The following is a 25,565-nucleotide window of genomic DNA, read 5'->3' on the forward strand; positions in this document are numbered from 1 at the left end:
AGCTCCTACCTTGCTCAGCTCTTTCCTTTCCTTCCCTTTGCTCCCCTCCTTTTTGGGACTCAACGGCGCCCCCTTCCCGCAGCGGCTGGGCTTGGAAACAGGGGTGGAGCTCGTTGGCGTGCTGGGCGTTGGCACGGATGAGGAAGTGTTGGCGTCGTGGAGGAAGATGCGCTCGCTCCGGCGCCGGTTCCACAGGTCGTCGTCACTCGCCTCCAGCCCGAACTCGAAGCTCAGGTCCTTGGTGGACTTGAATTTTTTCAGCTTCCGGCCTTTCTCTGCCCCCATTTTGGCTTTGTCAGCGCTCCCGGGGCTGGGGTCCATGCTGCTGGGTGCCTGGATGGGGGTGGCGCTGCCTTGTTCCATCAGCCCCTTTTTCCCACGCAGTAGCCCAGAGGGAGATTTCTTCCGGATCTTTATCTCACTCTCCGAGTCGGTGTATTCAAACTCCGTTCCTAAATACAAGGAGGTTGAACTATCAATGCACAACTTTGATAAGGGTGGGCTGGGTCTGACCCAGCGTCCTCTGGCTTTGATGCCGGACTTTACACTTGCTCCGCAGAGCATGGCCAAAAATCCCCAAGAAAATCCACCCTAGTTCATTGCACAGAGCCACACCAGGAAATAGAAGTGAACTCCCCACAGGGGACAGCGGGGGGGAAGAGGAGATCTCTCCTTCTAGTCATTCCCCCGAGAGCGCTGTGAGCAGCGAAGAGTAAGGAACAACCCCCACTGCACCCACCAACGCAGCATCGCTCAGAATTAATGACCATTCCCATCACTTCCCCCTTCCTTACCTCCCAAGAGCCACATCAATCCACGTTTCCCAGCCTGCTGCCTGTGGGGTATGCCTCGCCACCCCTAACTTCTCCCCGCAGTCACAGAAAAGCCTGCACTCATTTTAACAAGTTACAGACAGGGCTCAGTATGAAAGGGTTTGGTGGGCTGACAGAAAACAGAAACTCCTCCTGCAGGGCAAAGGCTGACTCCCTTAATGGCCGGGCTCCTCACACAGACCCATTTGGCTATGTTGGGTTAGGATGAAATGTTTTATTAATTAAAAAACCCCAGCTTCAAGCGATGCTTTCTGATTGGCCAGTGAGAGCAGAGGGGCCCTTCTATTGGCTCCAGTAGTCACTGTAACGTTCAGAAGAGGTAAATGATCTCTTGCACTTAGCAAGTGGAAATCCCCTCCCGCTGTCCTCTTCCCTGTACCACAGCAGAGACCTGAGACAATATCTGGCTGAGGTCCTTTCTGGCCCCCATTACGGCAGTATCCGAGCAGCTCATGCTCTTTGAGGCATTCATCCTCCTGTGACGTAAGGAGTGCTATTATCCCCATTGTACAGATCGGGAACTGAGGCACGGAGACACTATGGTGACTGGCTCAAGGTCACACAGGAAGGCTGTGGCAGAGCAGGGAATTGACCCCAGGTTTCCTGAGTCCTGAGATAACATCCTAACCTTGAGACTACCGTTTCTCCCCTTCCTGACATTAACAGTTCAACCCTACCTCTAGTCCCCAGGGAAGTGTCATCAATTCCTCCAGTTCTCCTTCTCTGACAAACACACAAACAATGAATGAAGATGCTCCAAAGCATGAAATTGGGGTCAAAGTTACCCCATGTTTGTGTGAGTGAGAGAATGTCACACGCACACACTCTCTCTCCTTCACTAGCTAAAAACCAATGTTTTGCCTCCCCCTCTCCCTCAATGAGACATTCCAAACATGCTTAGGAAGAGGGCAAGGCAAAGTCAGTCAAAGCAGACACTGGTTGAAACGAAGGATCCATTCATAGTTATGATATTAACCCTCCTTTTTATGAACACAGATTAGACAAGTTCTAGACGCTCTGGGTTTCAAGAGGGACAGGTTACGAGAAGCGGCTGTGATAAATTCTTCACGGAGGCTCCTGGAACAAGTTGGCAAAAGCCTAATCTAGCATGGAAATGGTGCTAAAATAAGCGGGGCTCCCAGGGAAGACATCATTTTCCATTCTGAAGCATGCCATAAATTCCATTATCATTTAATAAATATTAATAAAGAGTTTATAAATGGAACCTTTATAGATCTGGCTGCCTGAGAAAGATGTCACCCTGGGGTACCTTTGGCAGCACGGTGCATGGGGAGGAAAAGACGAACGTGGAAGACAGAGACTGCAGCAGACAGACAGAGAGACACATGTCCACCAATCTGAGTGCACAACACAGTGTAAGGAGCTTCCGAGTTCCAGTCTGATAACGACTCCCTCTATGGCCTTGGACAAATCACATAACTTCTCTGCCTCAGTTTCCTCATCTATAAAATGGCCTTGTTTCATTTTTCTCTTTTTAGTCCCCCCCCCACTTTCTTGTTTTGTGGCTCTCCCCCCACTACATCCCAGGACAGGAAAGTGACAGGAGAGAGCTCAGGGAGACGGGCAACACACGTTCTCAAGCTAAGCTGGGTGCCGAAAAGCAAAAGAGGAGAGAGGCTTTGGGTGGTGGGACGCAGTCCTATTATTCGTGAGCTGCTCCCATGCTGAGTGCATTCAGAGCTTCTCCGGGAACAGGGAGGAGGTGAACTGGGACTCAGCACTTTTCCTTGTTCCAATGTCCCCTCTGCCCTGCACCAGCCTTGCACACTCCCTGCGCCCTGAAGGACCCACTATCCAGGCAGCGAAACGCTACCTAGAAGGCCTGCTGCCACCATGGGGCTTCCTTCAGCTGCCTTTGCTGCTTGCCCAGGGAGGTGGCACTTTGGGCTCAAAAGTTAGTGGAGTAGCATGTGTGCATCTGAATCCCAGTGATCCCACAGCCACGCCGGAGGCCTTGTCTCTGCGGACCTGCTCTCCGCAACCCCTGGAAGTCAAAAGACGCCTTTTCCATTGACTTCAGTAGACTGAAGATCAGGTGCAGACTGCAGCACACGGCAAAGGTACCATGGCCTGTCCAGCAGGCACAAACTCAGCTCCTTGCCACGCGCACCCTGCAGGAAACCTCACCGACCCATCCTTAATTACAGCCACACGGGCTTCCCCTCCTCTGCCCCCTCGCACTGTCCTACAAAGGGGCAAGGGGCTGTCAGAATGGAACACCATTTCACTCATGTGTTCAGCACAGAGTTGGGGGGTAAAGAGGGGGAAGAGGATGACAATCCAACACACCCTGGGGCCCCAACAAACAGAAGCCAGGCAGTGTCAGTTTAGAAGCCCCAAGGAAAGCCACTGATGCAGGCAACCAGCAGCAAACAACTGGATGCACTTTGCCAGGCAATGTGAGATTTACTCTTGACCACAGTGGGTTGCTATCCCTCTGTGCTGGTGCTCCCCCTGCAGAGCCATGACGTCTGGGCACACTGGCCCAGCAGCCACCACCAGATGGACTGGAGCCCACCCACCTCTCTAGGGGCCGTGGCCCTGTAAGACAACCCCAGTATCCTCAACATGGGTGCTTCACTATGGGCCTAAAATAGGGGGAGAGATGCAGGAGTGGGGAGTTGTGTGTGTGTGTGTGGGGGGGGGAGGGTTCTGCTCCCTCTCTTTAGAAGCCATCACTGAATGAAAACCTTGAACCAATATTTCCATCCATGCTCCTCAGGTCCCCCCACCCGCCCCTTCAGCACAGGTGGGACCCTCCACTCCCATGAGTTCTCTTCATCTTGTACCCAACAGCCCCCTCCCCATGGGTCTTACCCATCAGACTCTGCCGCTCTTCTTTCTTCTTCGCTTTTTGCTTGGCCTCCAGCTGGATGATGGAAAGAGGAGGGGGGACAATGGGGCTCGGCATAGCACTAGCAGCAAACCTCGCTAGCAGTCCCAAACCGCTCTCATCCAGAGCCGGGGACGAAAGCCTGTCATTGCTGTCCATCCCATAGTCCGCTGCTTCCTCCTCTTCCTCTTCCTCCTCTTCTTCCTCGGAGCTAGAATCTAGCACGCAGAAAAAAGGAAGCCCATTACAAATCTAATCAGGTTTCCACTGTCCATCCTTCAGCCCTGGTGCATCAGCCTCCCAGCAAACAGAGCGCCAGGGTTTCTATCACTGCAAGCCTGTGGCATCCTCTCTTACACTGCAGAGCCACCCAAACTGAGCTAGGCACCTTAGACCACGGAAAACAAGAAAGTGCTCGTAGTCACAGAGCGTATAACTCCTCACCTACTAAGACTTGCCTGGTAATACCAGCCTTGTTCAAACAGGTGCACACGGTAGCATGCGGTCAAAAAAAACAAACAGAAAAACCCCCACAACTGAACCCATATGGGGCAAAGGAGGGAAAGAGAGACTTAGGCGAAGATTTTCAGATTTTATTACTACTTTTTGCCTCTCCCTCTTCATAATGAAATCCTTTGCTTTGTGACTGCACTGGAATGGCTCTGTAACGGCAACAGAGCTCTCCTTCACTGAAGGGGAATATAAGAAATCAGCATGTGCCCTGGCAGGGAGGGAAGAGACACATAGAGCAAGACAGAGACAAAGACAGAGATGGCAAGACGGAGGCAGGGATGCGGGTGGGGTATCAAGAGCAATGAAATTTGAATGCTTAAGACAAATAATTGCGAATGGAGAGAGGCATAAGGGAAGAGAATGGCAGTTCCTAAGGGGTAATATTTTCAGCAGATTGCTTCGGAGCTGGGGCATGAGCCGTGTTCCACTAACACGTGGCATAAAACTTTCAACATATGCCCCTTCAGGCCCAGCCCAGTAATGCAGGATCAGTTGCAAGTGGGCATGAGTCCAGCTTTAACAGGACAAATCCTTATGCAAACAGATCACCTGGCCTGATACAAGTGGAGGGCATTTTGCTTTGATCTTTTACTCGATGGGGGGGGCGGTTTGGGGGGAAAATTAGGGGGGGATTGCACACTCAGAAGCGTGCATCACTCTCTTCCCTGTAGCACATTCTTGCTAGTTAGTCTGTAAAGCAGCTTGAGGGTGATTAGTTACTGAATGTGTGATTCAGTAGGTACTGGTTAGAAAGGAATCTCTCTGTATAGTTAATTGCAACAAAATGGATCTGGTAAACCTATTTAAGAGCTCTAGTTTAAAAGGAGAAATGAACTGGGATCCTCAAGAATGCCCAATTTCCTTCAGTAGTAGGAATGTTATTTGCACCATCAATGTCTAGCTCTCAGTTCCCTATAGGCTAAGGGTTTTGCAGTCTGAAAGACTACCAGCCTAGAAATCAAACCATAATCCCCTTTCAAAGATGAACTGAACAGGAAAACATTTTTCCTTCCACTTGTGCCCTCTAGGATATAAACAAAAATGGTCTCAATGTCCCCCTCCTCCCCAAACTCCCCCCCCCCAAAAAAAACAAAAGGTTATTTTCCCCTCCCCCTTGACTTGCCTTTTAACCTTAGAAACAACAGAAAACAGTTTTGCCTTCCCTGTTTTTACTGGAATCCTGTCACTCACCAGTTGAATGTGCCCGATGAATTTTTCAGAGAGAGAGCATGTGTTAGGAGTTAGAGTTAAATAGCTACTAACAAATCAAAGAATTTTAGATCACTAAAAATTCCTTCCCCCTTTCAGTTGCTCAGTCTTGTTTCTTGAGGTGTCAAAATCCCACTAGTTCTACAGTCCTCCAGCAAAAACAGGGAAATCCGGACCTGGTATTTCTGACATTAACACCATGCAAGGTAAAGACCAAAAACAATTGGGGGGGGGAGGGGTGAAATAAGAACACTTCCTAGTTTTATTTCTTACTCAGAAACAAGCAGAAAGGGGCACTACTTCTAGTCCTCTGCAGTTCAAATTTTAAATTAAAATACATCCAGATCAGTGAGACAAAAGTTACCCCCATAAAGAGAGCCAGCAAGTTGACTTGCATTAGAGACACTCCCATTAATATGGGGCAGAAGGACAGTCATAAATCCTGACACTGACCAGCAATCTCAACACTTCTTCATCAACTGAGACCTGCCCTCCTTGCAAAAGTTCCCACAGACTAAATGCCAGCCTGCAGGTCCCATGATATTTTCATGGTCAATAAAAGAAAAGCAGAGATCACCAAAGATATGTCAACTAGAGATACCCCTTTCCCCCCCCTCCACACTACACACAGTTTAGTACATTGGCCAATGGCCCATCTACCACAGAAACTCCCATAGTGGAACTTTGCCCTCGCTGTTGTATAGTCACATCACCAACCGTCTAGTACTGTAGGCCCATGCGATGGGGAGATTTCTGTTAAAATGGCTGTAATGCTGATGCCCCCCGTGTCTGTTGGATTTCCTTAAATCAGGGAGACTGGTGTTTGTCCCTGCTTCGTTTCCTAGCCTGCCTACCTTTTCCCTCTTACACAACCCCTGGGAGGGACAAAGATATAGGATTTCCCTCAAGGGTTTAACATGTTAGATAATTCACAAGCAGAAACTGATGAAAAGTAGTCTCCTGACCCCATCTCTAAATCTACAGCATTGAACCAGTACTAGCCCAAGAGGTTGGGGAAAAAAATGGAGAAATCTTTCAATATATTCCCAAGAGTCTGTCCTGTCTGATCCATAGCCCATTTCCAGGTGGACTGCACAGTAGCTTGGTTATTGGGGCTGCACCTGTTCTGTTCACACACTTATTTGCCAAGTGGTTATGATGGAGTCATTCGCGCTATCAGTTTCAGAGTCTTGGCTCTAACAACTCTTCCTGGCGGGAGTGGAGGAGAATATTTCAGCACTGGACATGAAACACCCACCGATAGCTATCCACTGGTAAGCGTGCCTCACAGGTGCCCGCTATGCCTGATCTGTGGTGGATATGAATCTGGTACACCTTATGAATCTGGAACACAGCTTGAGAGCTCTCGCTCAAGCTGTAGCAGCTCATTCTTTTAAATCTGCAGATCCTCACTTCAATCTCCAGTGAGTTGGCTTGGCCGAGATGGCAGCCATCAGACTATCATTCTAGCAGCCTCCACATTTAAAACAGGAAGTCAACCAGCTGCACCCAAACTAACAGAATCTAGCAGGATGAATAGCTAGGATGAATCCACCATGTTCTGCTGTACAGATCTGGTTGATGAGGAGGGGAGGGAGAATGCCCACCACCAGCATGAAATCAAAAAGAAACTAGTCGTTCTGCTGGGCTAGGGGAACGCCTCTCATTTAATGCTTAAGCTCCTCTTTCAGCAAGCCCAACAATTCATTTAGCATATGCTAGTCCATAAAATGTCTCAAACAGCTACAGTATTTCAAATGCACTAAAGTAAAACAGATTTAAAAGCCATGACGAAACTGATCATTATCCCTGCTACTGAAAATACAGGATATAACAATAGACCTGGCAGTTATTTTAATCTCCTTCAAATATATTTTGTCATACAGTGGAAAGACTATGGCAGATATGTACTCAAAGCATTTTAAAAGATCACCCATATTTTACCCCCAGAGACTCAATCTTCAGAACAGAAAATACGTTTTAAAATGTTCACGGCCTTCACCAACATCACTTTCCCCTACTCCCACCACTCATACAATTTATTTCTTCGCTACATATCCATCCCTCTCTCACAACCTGCACATTCTCTCAGCCCTCACTTTTTCCGTGGACAAGAAAAAATTAAAAGTATTTTTAACTACTCTGAGAACTCAAACACTTCAAAGCTAAAAACAAAGGTTACTTTACGATTAAATACTGAGCATGTCGTCTGGGTATACATGCTGCTATGGTGGCCCACAGCAGCCAAATTAATATAGCTTGCACATTTAGGCTGTGTTGCTCACACGCATGAAGTGTGTAAGTGTTCCCATTGAACTTAATAGGTCTACTTAAAGTAAAGCAAGTACATAAGTTGTTGCAGGATCAGGGCCTTAAAACATTTTGGAAAGAAGTGATCTCTGGTCAAAGATAGAAAAAACCATTTTCAAAACATTATACTTTTTCTCAAACATCATTAACCAACCAATACTTTGCAAAGGAAAGAAAAGCATGTACCCAAGACCAAAACTCTTTACCTACAATTTTTAAGTATACATACATACACACACACACACGCATATATATATGCACACATACACACACACAAATTTATGTTTAAATGCTATCAATGGCAAATAAACTAGAGCCACCAAATACTTTATCAACAAAATTTCAACTTGTGTCCCCACAATTTTTTTTTTTAAAAGAGAATAATTGAAAACTCTCTTTGTTCTTTAGTCTTTCAAAATGACTGAGCTAGCGTGGGGTTTTGTTACTATTTATTTATTATTTATATTAGCCTGGCTTCTTGTTGTTTGGAGAGCAGTAAGTGAATAGGTTTTGTTAATGATGGACAGAAATTGGTTATGTTATTTAGTTTGCAGAGATTGATGTAACAGGATAGATTTGGAAGAGGGTAGAGAGGATGGGCAGAGGAGAAAGGGGAGTAAAACTACACAAAAATTCATTTCACACTGAAAAAAATAGCATGGTTTTGTCATAACGCCGAGCAGGCCTACAGCGTACAAAGCAGGCTAAGTACAGGCAGACTTTAGACAGCTGTTGGGTCCTTCACATTCAGATTGGATTCAACTGTCCTGTTCTGGACATTATTTTTAAAATTTTCCCTCATAAGATTGCACATAGTTTGTCAAACATCTCCCATTCTTTTAAGATTCCCCCCCCCCCCCCAAGTGTTCTGCTGCTGACTCCAGAAATAATTTGAATCACCAGAAAAATTATCCAATTCCTTAGGGTCAAGTTCAGAGGTAGGTGATTAAATCCCACTAGTTTATTATGGGTTAAAACTTCTCCAGAAGAATAGGAAAAAAGAGAAATGAACTTTTTATAAGGAAAACAAAAATCATAAAGGATGGGGAAATGTGGGTCTTTGGTTCTGGAAAGTTCACCGTGTTACCATCTTGACAGTTTGCAAAGTTCTTACATGGTTACCGAATGATGATTTTCTCACAATGTCAGATTTGCTCACATCAGAATATATTGACACTGTTTACTCTCCAAGAAAAAAGAATGCCCCCAGGAAAAAAAAAAACCCAAAGCTAAAGAAAAACGATGGCTTTCTGTGGTCAACTTTCTACAACCAGGTAAAAACCTTGCAAGCCATCAAGATGGTAATACTGTGAACTTTCCAGAACCAAAGACCCGCATTTCACCATTCTTTATGATTTTTGTTTTCCTATTCTTCCCTCTCAGCTGGAGAAGTTTTACCCCATAATAAACCAGTGGGATTTAATCACCTACCTCTGAAGTTGATCCTAAGGAATTGGTATAATTTGTTTTGGTAATGCATCAGTGGGTTCTAGATCATGGTCCCAGGAATTCCTTTAAGATAAGGCCAGTACCATTACAGGAAGTGGTATAGCTTCCTATATTGGGTACACCCTGCCTACTTAGTCCTTCCCTTTGCTTGGGAGAAGGAGATTTCCCATAAGGAAGTTTTACAACTGTAAGGCTTTTCTGGAGTCCTCAGCACACATACACACCCAAGCAAAGCTTCCTTGCAAGATTCTTCATAACAGAGAAATCAAAGTGGACATTGATCATCGTCAAATTAAAATAACCCAGAAAATGCAAACATCTAAGTGTTATTATTAATGGGGTTAACAGCGAAATGTCTCAGGTTTACAGATGACATAAAGAAAAGGTATTTTGCCTACCTACATAACAATGGTCAAGGTTCAGGTTCATGGTTAGTGACCCCTCGCTGAGCAGTGTCTGCCCTACTCCCAGCCAATCACTTTGCTTCTTAGTGCAGCGTGAGAGCAAATGCAAGAGACCGATACAGACATTCAAAGCATCATGGATAGGGGTCAGGGGTGAAGGGATTGGCCAAGCAGCTGCAAGAAGAAAGCGAGCACTTCCAGAAAAGCTGAGGTTATTAATCGTTTTAGTATCAGGGAAAGCCATTAGAAACCCTATTACCCAAATATCCCTTAAAGAAATGCTTCAGAGAAAAGATTCATTTGCAGGAAACCCAGAATCAATAACCCCTCCTCCCTGCCCCACCAAACTTCCCTTCCCCTCCCCAATGTTTTGCATTTTGTCTCCCCACCACTAAATGACATCAGAGAATGGGTTTTTTTTGTTATTAAATGCATTTCCTCCCCACCCTTATTCCAGATTTCCCTGCCCTCTCTGAAATCGGGAGCTTAAACATCTTAAACAGATAAGTTGCTTGAAATATTCCCACGGACAGTTTGGGTTCTTAAGTCTCTGGACAAGTTATCTATCTACTTTTTCTGGAACAAGTTGGGTAGATAAACCTCAAGAACTTGGTGTCTAAAAGGGATTGATATCCTCAAAATTTCCAACAGCAGCAGCAGCAGCAGCAAAATAATAATAATAATAATAAAAAAAAGAAGCGGGTGGGGGAAGGAAAGGACGTAAAACTGAATGGAAGCTAAATCCGATTCTTCATAGAAAACACAGAGCCCGTGCCCTTAAAGGCAATCCACCAACACTGGATCATTTCAGGTTCTCTAAGGAATCAAACGTCTCTTCTCTGAAACATTCGTTCTTTCTTATGGCTTTTCTTTTTGTTAAATGCATCAGCAAGCTCATTTCAGAACCGAATTAATGTTCTCTAGCTTTTACGTTGTGTTCTGATTCTTAAAAATGGGTAACTTGTTTTTGTTGGGAAGGTGGGTCTAGGGGAGAGAAGAGAGGAGAGGTTAGGATAATCAGATCAAAAGCTTAAAAAACCCAAACAAAACCCTAACAATCAGCAGCTACAAGGATTTTGCTACACTATGTTCAAATTTACAACAACATTTCCCTTACTTAACAGTACAGATGTGCTATCTTCTTTTGGGAATTGAGCTTCAAAATTCCAGGGCTCATTAAAATGACTTTGCCCCCCGTGATTATTATTTAATGAGTGTGTTCTAAAAGAAAAACCACCTTGTGTCTCTTGAGGAAAAGTTTCGTGGGACCTCTTTTCCCACTTAAGAGCTAATGGTGGACAGACAATAAGCCAAATATTTTGGAGTTGGGGTGGGGAATCAAAGGAGGAATCAAATTCAGTGCACTAATTTCCACATACTTGAGCATTTGTGGGTTAAAGTACAGGATCTGAAAAATTTATAACCCAGAAAGATTTTTTTTCCCTAAAAATGTGTTCTGTGTGTGTGTGCGCGTGTGTATATATATATATATATATATATATATATATATATATATATATATATATATATATATATATATATATATATATATATATATATATATATATATATATATATAAATAAATAAAAGAAAAAAATCTTTGAGTTTTAAATATTGTAGACCATGCACTAAGCCACCCTTTTGAAGCAGAAAGATAAATAATATCAATAAATAAATTATTAATATTTTAGGATCTGCCTCAAAAGATTCTATTAGGAAAAAAATAGCATGAACAACCTATGCAAAATATAAATGAAATTAAAAGCGGGGCAGTGGTGGGGGAGAGAACAACTTATGTTTGTTTCATCCTGGAAAATGTAGCAAGTGCCAATGCAATCAGGGATATTTGAATAATAGAGAGCGCCCAAGACTATGTTAATTCCAGTTCTACTTGGTGGGAGTGGGGGAAGGGGTAGGCAGAGCGGGATGAAGTGGAAGCGGCATTCTAAATCGCCTAATAAGAGACACAGCAAGAGAGACAAGGTACACAGGTTTAGTTAAAAATGAACTCGATATGTTTAATAAAGCTTGGTATACCAAATCGCAGTACAAACATCACGTCACACACCCACACAACAGAATCCCATTATAAACCAAACCAAACTGCTCCTTCCAAACCTCTACAAGGCCCAGGCCAATAAAAATAATATAAAATTTTTTAAAAAATAATATCATGGTGGTGGCAGCGGCAGCAAGGAAAAGAGGGAGGGGGGAACGGAAGGGAGGAAGGGAAAGGTGGAGCCTAAAATCCAGTCGATATAAAAGCTCTAAAAGAGCCAGCCAATAATAATATCACAATGATACAAGTATAAAAAAAAATAAAAAATAAATGATAGTGATAAAGCAGCCTACGCTGCCAAGGACAAAGATGGCCGCCCCTACTTTGACCATCAAAGATGGCGGACCTCAGTGTTGCCATCTCTCTCTCTCACACATACACTCTCTCGCTCTCTCTCTCTCACTCTGCAAACATGGAAGATAAGTGTTGTTTTTGTTTTGTTTGTTATAATCTAGTAACCTTGATCGAATGAGTCCTCCGAAGAGTCACTGAATGAAGATCCAGTCTCCCGAAGCAGCAAGCAAAACTGCTGCTTGCTGCTTGCGGCCTGTTTAGATTTCAGAGTTCTAGTGGTGGGCATGCCCCTCTTGGCTGGCTTGAGACCTCCACCTTGCTTGCTGCTCTGTTTGGCCCCTATGCTGTAGAGACTAGTTGGCCTCGCTTTGGAGCTGGATGGAGACTGCAAAGGCCACTCGTCCTTCAGGGATTCATCATCTTCTTCTGAGTCCGTATCTGCAGTCAAAGTAGTTTTTAAATAACATTAAGTCAATTAACTTTCTTGTGGCTTTTTTTTAATGGTCTTAAATTGTGACAGTTCAGTGCCCATGAAAACGAGAGACTGAAAACGCTTGCCAGAGTGGATCAGATGCTGTGTGGAGCCAATGCAGTGGCTCGGATGATGCACCTCAATTCTAGCTGCTATTACAGTCCTAAGCCATCATTACTTTGTGATTTGGTATGCAGGAACCAACATAAAATAATAATAATAATTTTACAAGGCCTCTACACAGACCTTTCAGAAGTCAGCACTCTCTGTCCAGGACAGACTTTATAGGTCTTTCCTTATTTTAAGCTACAAGTCTTGAGCTGTTTTAGATTTAATCTACGAATGGAAAAAACTCATTACATTTGTGAGAACTAGCCATTGCTCAAAATTTCATCCAGTTAAGAGTATGCTGTGTGCTGGGCAAAGGGGGTTCTGAAAAGCTCCAACCTTCTTACAGCATTCGGCTTTGACAAATGCCAACGCCCAACTGCACAATGTTGGAAGTTGGGGGAGGGGAATCTTCTTAAATCACAAAGGGATTCGTTAGTGGTATTCTGCTGCTGACACTCTTACTATGGCATCCCTATTCCTTAGCAAAGAAATCTGCAAGAGAAGCACAGATATTCGTCCCCCAAATTGCTCCTGGAACTCCCCACCAATGTAAAAATCCAGTTTGATTTTTGTAAAAACAACAAAAAAATCTCCAGTGGATACATCCATTCAAAACTGACTGGTGCCAAGAGTCAGACGGGATGCATTAGTCTGTACTACAGGGTGATGAATATACCTAGCCCCGATCTTTTTTGTACATGAATCCAGACCCCATGAAGGTATTTTGACATAGCGAACCAGGAAACAATAGGGATGGCACACACCACATCTGCTGATTGGTGGATTGATTGATCAATCATGGTTCAAACTGCATGGTGCAATACTTGGAGCGAGGCCTCCATTGTGAGCTATGTTGGAGTGACACCAAAGGGGGCGGCGCTTTTGGAGTTCTTCCTCAGTCTCCCTGATAAACTCTGCTTTGGCTGGATTACTATGTTTTACCCAGCTGCCATTTTCCCATGGGCACATAACGCTGAGATGTTGTCCAATATTTCCACACAGTATCTGATGAGTGGAGCAACAAAGTATTTGGTACCCAACGGAGCCAATAAAAGTGGATTTGAACCGTTACATCCCTACTCATGAATGCACCATTAATTCCAAAGTGTAATGAACGCTATAGTGGGGACAGTTCCAACTGGTTAGACTCAGCAGCTGTTTTCCAGTCGCAGTCCTGCTCATGCATCATTCTTCATTTTAGGGTGTGGGGAATGTCTAGGGGTCTTGAGTCTTTTTAAGACTCTAGGTAAAAATCAGGAGGTTGGAGCAGGATATGGAAGGGTCTGGCACCATTACCACTTATCCGTCTCTGAGATAAGAAACCTACCCACCTCCCTGGTTATAGGCAGGTCTCTGACACACAGCAAAAGACACCTATGTACACTCATCCTGCCCTCAAATCTGTGTCATACCGAAGTGCAAAAATCTGGTGTGCAGTCCCTTGTTAAGGAGGGGGGGGGGGGGGGGACAAAAAAAAAAAATCACACACTTTCCCTGAACATGGGGCTTCTGTGTCACTGCAGCAGAAGAATTCTACGCTCTAAATATAGCCACTGAATGTGGAGCCATTTCACTCAGTGGGTGCTTAATTAATCACCATGTTCCCCACACCAATTTAGAAAGGACACAAATTGACATGCACTGTCATGTGATTCTGTGTGCAATGAAAGTTTAGCAGACAGGAGGAGATACAGGGAAATGCTTTCCTGGAGCGCTGGTTTATAATTCCATGGGAAGGAATTTAGGTACCCAGCACTGGTGCAACTAGATCAGAATATCTGCCTCACCTCTCCAGGCCAAGAGCCAAATTCCCCAGACATAACAATGCCATCTGCCCAAGCTCCTACTTCCATCAACTCATTATGCCTAATTCGGGGGAGCCACAAGGACATTCCTGGCTCAGTAACATATTCCAGGGAAAACAAGCTGTTCAGTGGATAGTGCATCATTGTCAGCAGGAGGCTGTAAGAGGCATTGCCTTCTAGAGGCTATAGGCGCTACCCCTTTAAATAAAATGGCCAATTTTATTTAACATGCTTATTTCATTAGAGAACTGTTAGAATCTCCTTCTCCATTAGTGGGATCTCTAGATACTGGTGAACAGGGATATACCTTTGTCATGCACATTCAACCCTACAGGACTTTGGTAGCTGCATAACAGTAAAATAAATTTACTTTCAAACCTTAACAAAAAATGAAGCACACATGATTTTGACCAGCTCCCTAAGAAGTCCCCCAAACCTAGGAGGCCTCTGCCTCCCATCCCACCCAGACTTCTGTCTGAGCCACTAGAGACAGTGTCCTGCCCTAGCTTTCCTTATTTTTGGTGGCATCTTTTCCCCTCTTCCAATGGCACCAGATAGCAAGCAAAGGAAATTGAGATCCTGTTGCTTTCTCAGACACCCTCCCCATGTCCCCTTTTCTCTTGCCCCGTGATGACTATTTTTGCTTCTTATCCAACATAAAAGTGGACAGCAGTCAGACAATTAAGACCAGCAGCAAGACAGTGAAGTCCTTGCCAGGGAATGACCTGAAAGGGGAGGATTTATGAGAGTCTGATGGCTAGGCTGGTTCCACTCTCATAGCTGAGAGCACCCTGTCCCCTTCGGGCAGTAACGTTTGGCATGAGCGTAGAACGTTGTTCACATATGCACAGGGCTAGCCGTAGGTGTATTTATTCCCTAGGCAATTAACAAGTGCTGCCCACCTCCTCCGAGCAGTTTTCTCACTCATTGTTCCCTTTCTCCCACCAACCCAACCCCATCTTCAGTCTGTGGCCTTTTCTCTTCCAAAGGTGTCCCTAGCTCCTCTTAGTTGTATGCATGAGGAAACTTCCTTCCCAAACCAGAATCTTTTGCATCAGCTGCAGCACTACTTCAAAAAGGGGGAGCTGCAGACAACATAATAGATTCTGGGGTACAAATGAGACCTGATGATGCCTGGGGCAGACAGCTAGGCAGGAACACGGAAATGTGTTTAGAGGAGACCAGGGACCAAGTGGCCAGAAGGGACAAGCTTGTTAATGACCACAGAATTCTCAGTGCTATCCCAGCACCATCTTATGACAGCTGCCCTACATAACCCCCTAAAAACAAGGTGTTAAGTCAACTACTAATCAACCCCTGGAGCAGAAACCCTGAAGACAGGTCTTGCAGATGAACGGAGAGCACATAACAGCAAAGAAAGCAGGGATACATGGCAGGTATAGCCCAAAGGGAGAGGAACATTCAGGACGTAGACAGTCCGTAGCTCCAGAGGCAAATGGTGTATTTCCCTGCTTTATAAACTCAGCAGAACCCAATATAGGCAAAACAGCCAGCATGAGACGTGCAATATGCTCTCAGTATTCACTGCCTTTGGAACAAACGACACCCCACCCTCCCCACCACAATGCAAACTTACTCCAAACAAGCACCAAGAGTCTGCCCGGTCAGCTATACAATCAGCTAAGGAGGAGGTGACTTTTTCACAGGAAAGCAAAATTAGATCCATCTCCAATTGACCTGAGATGCTGTCACTTAAAGGCTAAAAGCTCCCACAAAGCCCAAGAACCATTCACAATAGAGAGAAACCAGAGGTTACTTACTATAGGAGTAGCTGCTAACTTCCGATATTGCTGGTGAATGGGAAACCTTCAGCTGACCTTTGACCTTTAACCCCACCTCCATCTTCTTCATTTTGGTGGCCATTTTGTTTTTACCTTCCTTGACACTTTTCAGTGCCAGGCTCAGGCTCTTGGCCAGGTTTCTCTTCTCATCCTTGCCCGGCAGGTGCTCGTGGGGAGACAGATATCTGCTGCCGCCTCCACTCGTTTTCTGTTTCCCTCCAGAACAGTCTGCAAACTTGAAGGGGGATTTGAGCTTGTCCTGTTTGGTGAGAGACAGGGCCTTGTCGAGCTTGCTTGCCAGCTGCTCCTGATCTGACGCCACCTTCTTCTTCTTGATCTTCAGCTGCAGAGGAGGGAGAGAGCATGGCCCCATATGAATACCCCCCAGCCTTGACTCTCCCGATGAACCTGACTTCGGTTCATTGGACACTCCAAAACAACAAGACCTAGTAAGGGACGACTTAACCCCTTTGTTGTCGTAGCCGGCTGTGGCCTCTGCTGTTTCCTTCTCCCTCCGCACAGTCTCCTTAGGGTTGACGTTCCAAGGGCATTTCCATGGGGATGTGCTACACACAGGGGGGTACAGAAAGTATGCTTTGCCTTGTGGTACCTAGTACCAGGCATACCAAAATCATGAGGTTTTTAAAAAAATTAAGACAACATTTTGGATTCTTTTTATTTGCCTTCTGAATTTTGAACGGTCAGTGTACACTCAGGGCATGTATCCAAGCTTTATTCGACAGGCACAAGGGCCAAAAACTTACTTATTTTTAAAAATGACAGCTGAGAGTCTTAGGTAATCACTTGACTCCAGGATCGGGGGCTTTAAGAAAAACACCAAATATCATGAGACTCGTGATGCAATCGTGAGAGCTGGCAATGCTGTTATATTTTAATCATGTCAGTATTGCCTTGCTGCTTCAAAAGATTTTTAATTTAGTCAGTTAAGAGCAGTACTAATTAAAGTAACTGTGCAGGTAGCGATATTATACTGACTAGGTGTAATGGACTTTGCATTCGGCCTTGAGGAACACATCGCTCCAACAGGAACACAAAGAACCTCTTGACAGTGGGGCATACTCATATTATTTATACAGGAGCACCTACAAGCTTCAGCTGAGACGCTTTTTGCTAGGTCCACATACACGTAGTCTGAGACGGTCTGTGCCACAAAGAGCATTCAATCTACACAGGCAAGACAGGCCAAGGGTGGGAGGGGAAATGGTGGCTCAGGGAGGTGAAGCGATATCCCCAATATCACACAACAAGGCAGTAGCAGAGCTAGGAACAGACCCCCACAAGTCTCCAGAATTCCAAGCCAATGCCCCATCCATGAGATCGTGCTGCCTCTTCCTTTAGAACACAGCTTCCCCCCACCACCACAAAAGTACTGACCTCATTTGAAAAGCTCGCTGCTGCATCATGTTCATCCCAGCTCTGGTTCCTCCCTTTCATTTTCCCACCACTGCTGTCTGCATCCTCGTCCTCCTCAGGGAGAGCCCCTTTGTGCCTCTTCTTCATCCCCTCGCCAGTCTCAGAGTCTTCGGACAGCAGCAAGGACTTGCTCACTCTGCAAGCCAGGCAAAGGATTGGTCACTGAGATCGCCCTTCCCTCCTTGCACACCACTAGCAAACACTGAAGTGTGGTCCGCTCCCCCGTTAAAGGTGCTCATGGGTCACCTGGGGCTATATCCTCAGCTTGGGTAAATCCACTGGCTTCAATGGAGCTACATCAACTTACACCAGCTGAGAATCCGTCCCATTGTCTGTTTAACAGACGTGCCAGTGAGCTCCCTTTGCATTCTCTGGAATATCAGCACAAGTCAGAGATCCGTATGCCTGTGAAGTGGTGGAACCCACTCCCTGGGCTGGATAACGCGCTGGAAAAAAGCTGCAGAATCATCTGCTCCGGTTAGGACCAGGAGAAGAAGAATGGATGAGACAACCATGTAGGTCTTTTCCCACCTCTAATTTTTAAGATTCTGTAGATCTAAGGAGTCTCCCATTTCCCAGGACTTGAAAGGTGTCGAACTGGCTGCATCCAGATTGAGAGGCTGGCTCTTGAGCACGTGGGAGATGAGCATTTTAGCAAGGAGTAGACAGCAAAGCGAAGATAAAAACTAACTTACAAAGGGGTGGGAGGGAACGTCTCAGGCAGAGAGACTAACTAGTATACAGAAGAGTTAATCCACTTTTCCTAGACTGTCCCTCTCTAAAAGTAACTTGCCGTCTGATTCTTCAATCTCTTTTCAAGCTCTGGGGGAAAGGAGAGGGGAAAGAGTAGGTGAGACAAAGAGGACAGGTCTCACTGCTCCCCATCTGGTTTCAGCAGTTAGCTGATGAATGGAGATGGAGAGGTGAGTCAATGGTTAAAGAGACGCTGCCAAGCCTTCATGAAACTACCCTGTACGCTGTCTGTAGTTCCCCATCATTGCCAATTACCACCTAAAGATTTAGAGGCAAAAAAAAAAAAAAAAAACTGCCTCCTTCCTACTATGCCTCCTGATCCAGCCCATGGCTGCCATGTCTGTGAAATCACCGATGCCGCAGAGCGCCCTCATTTCCCAGAAGTAGTAAACAGCAACTTTTCCCTACACCTCACTTCCCCTGCTAACCCCCAACCCAAAACCAAACCAACACCACTTTACAAGATCAGGCTAGCTGAAGCCAGTTGCATGCATGGCTTAGCTTCCAGGGCAAGGCTTCCACACAGTTCCCATGACGACTGGCCCCAATGGAAATGCACGCACAAGAAAACTCCAGACACCTGTGGACATCCCAAGCCTTTCCAACCATCAAAGCCCAGAAGCAAAATACTAAGGAGGCAGATTTTCAAAGGCATGTGAAAGTCGATGGGAGGTAGGCACCTAACACCCCTTTGAAAATATCTTCTCAAGACAACGCAGAGCTTGGGAAGCCAGCTCATGCCGAGCTACCACTGTGAGAGACTCAACCAGCGACAACAGGTGGGCTAGAGAAATATGGTCAATGGGGCTTTGCACAAGGTGTCCAAATAAACCTGGTGGGCTTGCAAAGAGTGGGCACCACAGGAGAGGGTGATGCTGACACCAGGAAAGAGAGCACCCAGACCAAACCATTTCCCACTGACTAGGGGCCAGGGAAGACAGCAGAAGCCCAGGAGAAAAGCCCCAGGAAGCGAATGCTGCAGAACAGAAGTCATTCGGATTCGTGAAAATCATTCTCATCGAACTCATTAGCGTCACTCTAGATGGACATTCATTGGATTGCAGTGGCGCCTGGGTGGCCACAGTGTGCTAGTCACTGTACAGAACGCATACAAAGACACAGCCCCTGCTTCGGGCAGCTCCTCTCACTGTCCGCCTGCCCCACTCTTCACTTGGCTCAGCGTTCCACAGAACCCTTCCATTGCCTGCTCACTCTGCGCCATCAGGCGTCTCCTCCCCGAGGGGCACCAGACACACACTACCAACGTGATGCCGTGCCAGCCCTCCTGCTACAGCAACAGGCGCACGCCGCCACAGGGGGCTAGATACACACTTCTACCACAACGCCACGCAGTGATCCTGCTGCCATAGACGCGCCCTGCCAGCACAACACCATCACGCAGGGACCCCCCGCTGCATCCGAAATGCTGTCCCCGGGTCAGACGTGGTGCAACAACCCTGACATTCCCATCTTCCCCGCGTTCCAGCCTTACTTTCCGCTCTTGCTGTCACTCTTCCCTCTCTCCTTAGGGGGCAACAGAGCGCTTGATCCATGTTTCCTCTTCCTGGGCCTTCCAGGGCCTCTTCTTGCCAAGCTTCTACTTTTCTCGTCATGCTTTTCCCTTTAAAAAAACCACACGCTTGACTGTTAGCCAAGGCAACAGCAAAATAAAACGAAATCCATTACACCACCAAAAGCCAACCCAGAACCGTTGTCTGGCACCAAACTGCTAAGCTGAGCCGTGAAATCCAAGGTTCCCTAACAGGGTCGCCCACCGACCACCAATACCCGAGACTCCAAGCATGCCCAGTTGCATTCATCAATGGTCGGGTTGCCTTTTTACTAGCCTAGGAGCGCTTTGCAAAGCTTTGGCAGATGCATCATTGGAGGGGAGGTGGGGGAAAGAGAATGTTCTCCTGGGCCCGGAGGCAGAGAAGTTGCCCGGCCAAAAAAAAAAAAAAAAAGCAATCTGCGTGACTTACTCGGAGTCTCTGCGCCGCTGCAGTTTTACCAGCTCCCTCTGCTTCTCCTTGTAGCGCCGCTGCAGCTCTGCCAGCCTCATCCTGTAGTCCAGCTCCATAGCGTCCATGTTCTCAATGGCAGACTTGATGGAATACATCTGGGGTGGGAAGGCGAGACAGGCAGAGGTGGTGAGGGGAAGAAGGGATGCAGGTGCCAGCCACAAGATTAGAATGGGTGTGTTATTGCTTCCCAATCCCACGGCTCAGCAAGGGACAAGATGTCCCACTGGTGCAACCATTTAGATAGCTAGTGGCATATTACCTGCAGAAGGGAAGGGATCTACCTCATTTTATCACTGGCAGGAGAGTCATATTTCAAACGGAGGTTGCATACTAACCTTCGAGGGAAGGAGCTTTAACAAGCTAGCAGGCTGGCCAGGTTGCCTCGTAGCAGTGCTCTGTACTATCCTGTGGAGCCCCTGGTGAAATTCCTACTCTCCAGGTGAGTAGGAGCTGCAAGTCCTACAGAGGCAGCTTGGCCAGGCCCTGGGAGCAAGGGGTCACCACTGCTGAGCAGTGAGTCCCTTCCAGCTGATAAAGGGGCAGAACAGACAGGATCTAAACTGAGCCACTTCCCCATCCTCCTTGGTTGGAAAGGTGCTGGATGCAACGTAGGGCCTGGAAGGGGGCTGCCTTCCTCCGCTCCAGGACACAGCTCTAGAGTCATTCCAAACCAGTTGATTTTTTTTTTTTTTTTTTTTTTTTTGTGGTTTAACATAATAATATTAAAATGTTTCAGGGCAGATGAATGAGTGATTTCAGGATAGTGACCCTAAGGCCAAAGCCTGCCAGCTAGGGTGGGATTTGCAGGTCAGGCACGAGTGCGGAGGTTCATACACATTCAGCAATTTCTCACTTGGTGCCGGAGATTTCAGGCTCCTGTTCTACTAGGAGACATTGAGGCACCAATGACAGCCTCTCTATTTTTTTTTTATTATTATTATTAAGTGAGAAGGCCAGAGGGCTGGATAAACCAATGAACTCTTTCTCCTCTATGTCAGATTTAAATACAGCTCAAAACACAACCAACCTTAAAGCACGTAGCTACCTTTTGCTGGAGAAATGTCCTTGGGCGTTCTGCCTCTAACCCTAACCTTCTGGGTGCTAAAGAATCTGCAACTCCATCTCCAGGGAGGGGAAGCCTGCCACCATCTTTGTTTGTCCCCACAGCCAAAGAAACAGCGTAAGAGCTTCTCCTGCTGGCTCTGTATTACAAATACTGTCTCTAAAGCTGTGTCCCTCCCTGCTGAGATCAATGATGCTGACACACAAACAAGGAATGAAATTAAATCACACCACGTTGACTTTTGCTCAGCTACAAACACAGGAGGGCTGGGGGGAAGGTCTAGGTTTGCCAGACTGAGAAGGAGAACGTCAAGAGGGAAATACAACATTACGTGAATGACGAGTGGCGAGAGGAGGAACATTTAGGTAGGTTCACAACGTCCTGTCAAGCTCAGCAGGAAAAGCTACTTACGGGTTCATCTTTTTTTTGCATCCAGCTGTACTTTTTGTTGGGGTTCAATTCTCGAGGCAGCCGGATGGTTTTCAGACTCTCCATAAAGGGGGCTGACAGAACCTCCATTAGCACATGGGTGCTGGCAGCTAGCAAGCTCTCCAGCGTCGGTCGGACCAGGCAGTTCTCTGGACCTGCTTAGGAGAAAGTTCAGGATTTAGCATTCAGCGAGGGCAAGTGCACATCTCCCATAGGCATCAAAGAGGCCAACAACCTCTTCTCTGCCTTAACACTTCTTCAGCTGCCTCACTGCCACCCTGACCTACCCCTGAGATCTAGCCTGTTACAACCCACTCGCAGGATACTCAGAAACCTTCCAGCTGGTGGGAGGCTTAGTTTCCCCTCTCCCCAGAAGCTACTGGAGGCAAGATCCCCTCAAGATCCACTGGAATCTCTTTGCAACGAGAGTCATTTTGAGCTGTAGGAGCCCATTATGCAGAAGACTGAATGGCTGCAGAATCTGTTGCTGCCAAGAGGGAGCCCCAAGAGCATATGGGTGAAGTGCACCTTCACTTTTATACCATGTAGTCTCCATACTGTAACCTGTGCAGATACAGGGAAGAACAGTTCAGACACCACCCACATCTGAGCCTCTTGGAGCAGGATTCCCAACTCAGTCTAGAGCATCAACAATAAAAGAAGCTCATGGCAGGAGCATGGTGGAGTTGCTGGCCATGACCCCACAGTTAAGGCGGAGGATAGATATACATCACACACCTACCCAGAGGGGATTTTGTGTATGGAGGCAGCACTAGCTGCTGTGGCAGACCCAGGTCCCCAGCCTCTGCATGGGTAGGAGACACAGCACACTTTCCGAACTCACTTTGAATTTCCTGCTTCCTCTTCTCCAGTTCCAGCTCTGCTATTTCACTCAGCAGAGTGATCCCCTGCAGGAAGGAGTGCTCCAGGGACAGGCCGGGCGACACCTCCAGGTTTACCCGGGCTTGCGTTATGTCATCGCCAGTTGTCAACAAGGAACAAGCCTGAGGCAGCTCTGTGGCAGCCACTAAGGCATTCATGCCGGCCAGTGGGTCGTCTGGCTTGATATCGAGAACTGGGATTTGACAGGATATCGCCTCATCTGCGTACGAGGAGATCTCCGACCCCCGCCGCCCCTCATCCGAAGGCAGGCTAGGAAACTCTCCCCGCTGGGGCGAGCCGCTGCTCTGCAGTTCCATGGCTAGAGAAGGCTCCTCTCTCTGGGGTGCCAGGTCCAGCCCAGGCTGCTCGCTATCCGGGTGTGGTACTGAGTCATCGTAGTCCATATGCACAGAACAGGTTTCCGCCCCGCTCCCAGCTTCAGCCCCGGCCTCCGTTTCTGCAGGGCAGGCTGCTACCTGGTACGCTTGTTGACAGTTCTGGAGGGCCTCTTGCTCCTGCTCCAAAGCTCTCAGAGCTTCACCTTGGTGCAACAGGAGGTTGCAACTGTCCACATTCTGTCCTGGGACAGCACTGGAGGCGGCCGCATTCAGAGCCTCTATGTCCTGCTCGCAGATAGCGCCCTGGCTTTCGTCCAGTTCTACTTCCGTTTTCACTCGGTCTTCCAAGGACTCCTCTTCTGCCATAGCCTGAATAGGCTCTAGCATTTTGGATGGAGACAGGCGGATGGGCTTGACCTCTGGAGAAAGCTCCATGTGCTCAGACCCTTCTGCAGGCAGCGGGACATCAGGAGCCAGGCCGTCCGCGTCAGAGGCTGCGGTGGGCTGAAGGAGGTAGGGATAATGTCGTCCGAAGGAGGCAGGAAGGGACTGGAATGGATATCCCGGTGGAATCTCTGCAAGAGACCCAAAGGAATACAATACACAGTGACTGGTGCCAGTGGGGCTCATCCCCCAGGGTAGGTTCTCGATTACTCAACTTCACCCTTGCCAACCCCTATCCGTTCTCAGTGGCTGTTCCTTGCTGAACTTTCCTTCTGCCCAAGATGTCACCCTCCACCAAGGATGCAAGACCAAAATATTAACCCAACCCATTCCTGGGGCAAGAGGAGACTTCAGCCTCCACTCCGTCCATGCTGGGCTCCTCTCTACTGTTCCCCCAATAGAGTGCAACCTTGAGGAACTAACCCCTCCCAAGGAAAGACGAGAATGCAAGATACAGGACCACGGCTCCAGGCTTCCCCACAGTGCTGTGTTGCACATCAATCCTAGCACCACACTTACCAAAGTGCGGATTGGTCCTTTCACATTAGCCCTTCCTTTAAAAAGGCCCTTCCTGGTCTTCTCTTGGGGAGGGTTTGAGGCAGGAAAGAGCCAAGGAGAGGAGGAAAGAAAGCGAGCCAGGCACAAACAGAAGGAGGCTCTTCCAAAGCAGGGCTCTCTTACCTGGGAACAAAGTCTGGAAAGGACTGGGAGCCTCTTTTTCCAGTTCCAAGTCTTTCTTCTCCACGTTCTCAGGTACCTCTTCTTTTGGAGGGATGGCAGGGGCAGGGGGCGGAGAGGCAGAGGGTGGGCTGGAAGGGTGGGAGCTTGGGGTGGCAGGATAAGAGTAGGCCGGCTGCGTAGGTGGTTCCTCCATCTTTTTGATAACCTCAGCTTTGAGCACAGATACAGGCGAGGCCCTGGGAGACAGGGGAGGTGGACTCACGGCCTTGCTGTAGGAAGTGGAGGCGCTTGGAGACAGAACAGGTGGCTTTCGGTGCAGCAGCCCTGACGTGGACGAGGAAAGGCCTGATTTCACATTGTCCAGGCTCCGTTTAGTAACCTTCTCTTCCATGTCTGCTCGCTGCTCATTTACTTTTAATCTCTCCTGTTGCAAAAAATAGAGACGGGCGTCAGGAGAGGATGTTTCTTAGGGTATCAGGTTAGAATCTACAAAGCAAAAAGGTCCTACAAGACTAAACAAGACCAGAAGCAGGACTTCCTACAAAAGGGAGCCTGCACAGTCAGAGCTGGAGATGCAGGAACAGGACCTGGGAATGGTTCTCTGCAAAAGGCAGGTGGAAGGTCTGGCAGGAGATACCTGTAGGGAGCAGAGGTAAATGCTTTAACAGGAAGAGGTTTTTAGGAGAGGCCAGGAAGCAGGTTTGTGGCCTGACTCGTGATTTTTTGAACACTTGGCAATACTGGTCCTGGGTCTCAGGAAGGAACTATCCAGTGTATGAAAGCCTTGTTTAGAGCAGAGTCAACACTGGCGCATTTTGTAAGATGACAATCTGAACTTCTGTTGCTGCTAGAAGCAGTACTGACTGGTGAGCCGACCCCCTGGCTTACATGGCCCCAATCCAAAACCCTACATCCAAACACCTCCACCTTCAGGGGTGTTCAAAATCTGAACTTGGCTCTTTAGAACATGTCAAATGCTCCCAGAACTTGAGGTTTCCTTAGGGACTGGGAATTACTAAGGAGATCTCTTCCTCTGAATGCTGGGGACACACACACAAAGCAGGCAGGTCGCTGATGTTTGCTCGCCCAAGAACATAGACTTTGAGGTTGGTCCACTTTGAAACAGGGGAGTCCCCCCCCTGCTTGCCACAGCCCTTAGAACATACCACCAGCTGGGCATTCCTCTGGAGCTCCATGGCATGGGCAGCTTGCTGCTGCAGGATGTACAACTCATGCTGCCGGAGCAGTTGCTGATGAGACAGCAGCTGGAGCTGGTGAGCGTGCTGGAGGGTGCTTCTTGTAGGAGGGTACATCGCAGGCCAGAGCGGGGGTGTCCGGTCCATCAGTTCAGCTAGGGAACAAGGGAAGACACAAAGGCAATTGCAACCATGTTGTTAAAAC

General features: G+C 47.2%; 1 protein-coding gene across 9 annotated transcripts in view; it reads right to left on the reverse strand.

Moving 5' to 3' along the window:
- The window catches only part of TNRC18 (trinucleotide repeat containing 18), a 91,671-nt gene that overhangs the window by 13,889 nt on the left and 52,217 nt on the right, over positions 1 to 25,565 (reverse strand). For 6 of the 9 annotated variants that reach the window (XM_054042952.1, XM_054042959.1, XM_054042957.1 and 3 more), the window contains 11 exons: positions 25,331 to 25,515; positions 24,165 to 24,588; positions 22,664 to 23,614; positions 21,802 to 21,977; positions 20,286 to 20,422; positions 19,796 to 19,924; positions 17,512 to 17,686; positions 16,096 to 16,459; positions 12,092 to 12,364; positions 3,672 to 3,905; positions 10 to 452 (listed from right to left, as the gene is read on the reverse strand). In XM_054042952.1, the coding sequence (XP_053898927.1) occupies positions 10 to 452; positions 3,672 to 3,905; positions 12,092 to 12,364; positions 16,096 to 16,459; positions 17,512 to 17,686; positions 19,796 to 19,924; positions 20,286 to 20,422; positions 21,802 to 21,977; positions 22,664 to 23,614; positions 24,165 to 24,588; positions 25,331 to 25,515 (3,491 nt within the window). The remainder of the gene's footprint in view (positions 1 to 9; positions 453 to 3,671; positions 3,906 to 12,091; positions 12,365 to 16,095; positions 16,460 to 17,511; positions 17,687 to 19,795; positions 19,925 to 20,285; positions 20,423 to 21,801; positions 21,978 to 22,663; positions 23,615 to 24,164; positions 24,589 to 25,330; positions 25,516 to 25,565) is intronic. The other 3 variants (XM_054042955.1, XM_054042954.1, XM_054042956.1) reach the window with 2 other exon arrangements.

Source organism: Malaclemys terrapin, chromosome 10 (assembly GCF_027887155.1).
Source record: "Malaclemys terrapin pileata isolate rMalTer1 chromosome 10, rMalTer1.hap1, whole genome shotgun sequence".
In the NCBI taxonomy this organism is placed as follows: Eukaryota; Metazoa; Chordata; order Testudines; family Emydidae; genus Malaclemys; species Malaclemys terrapin.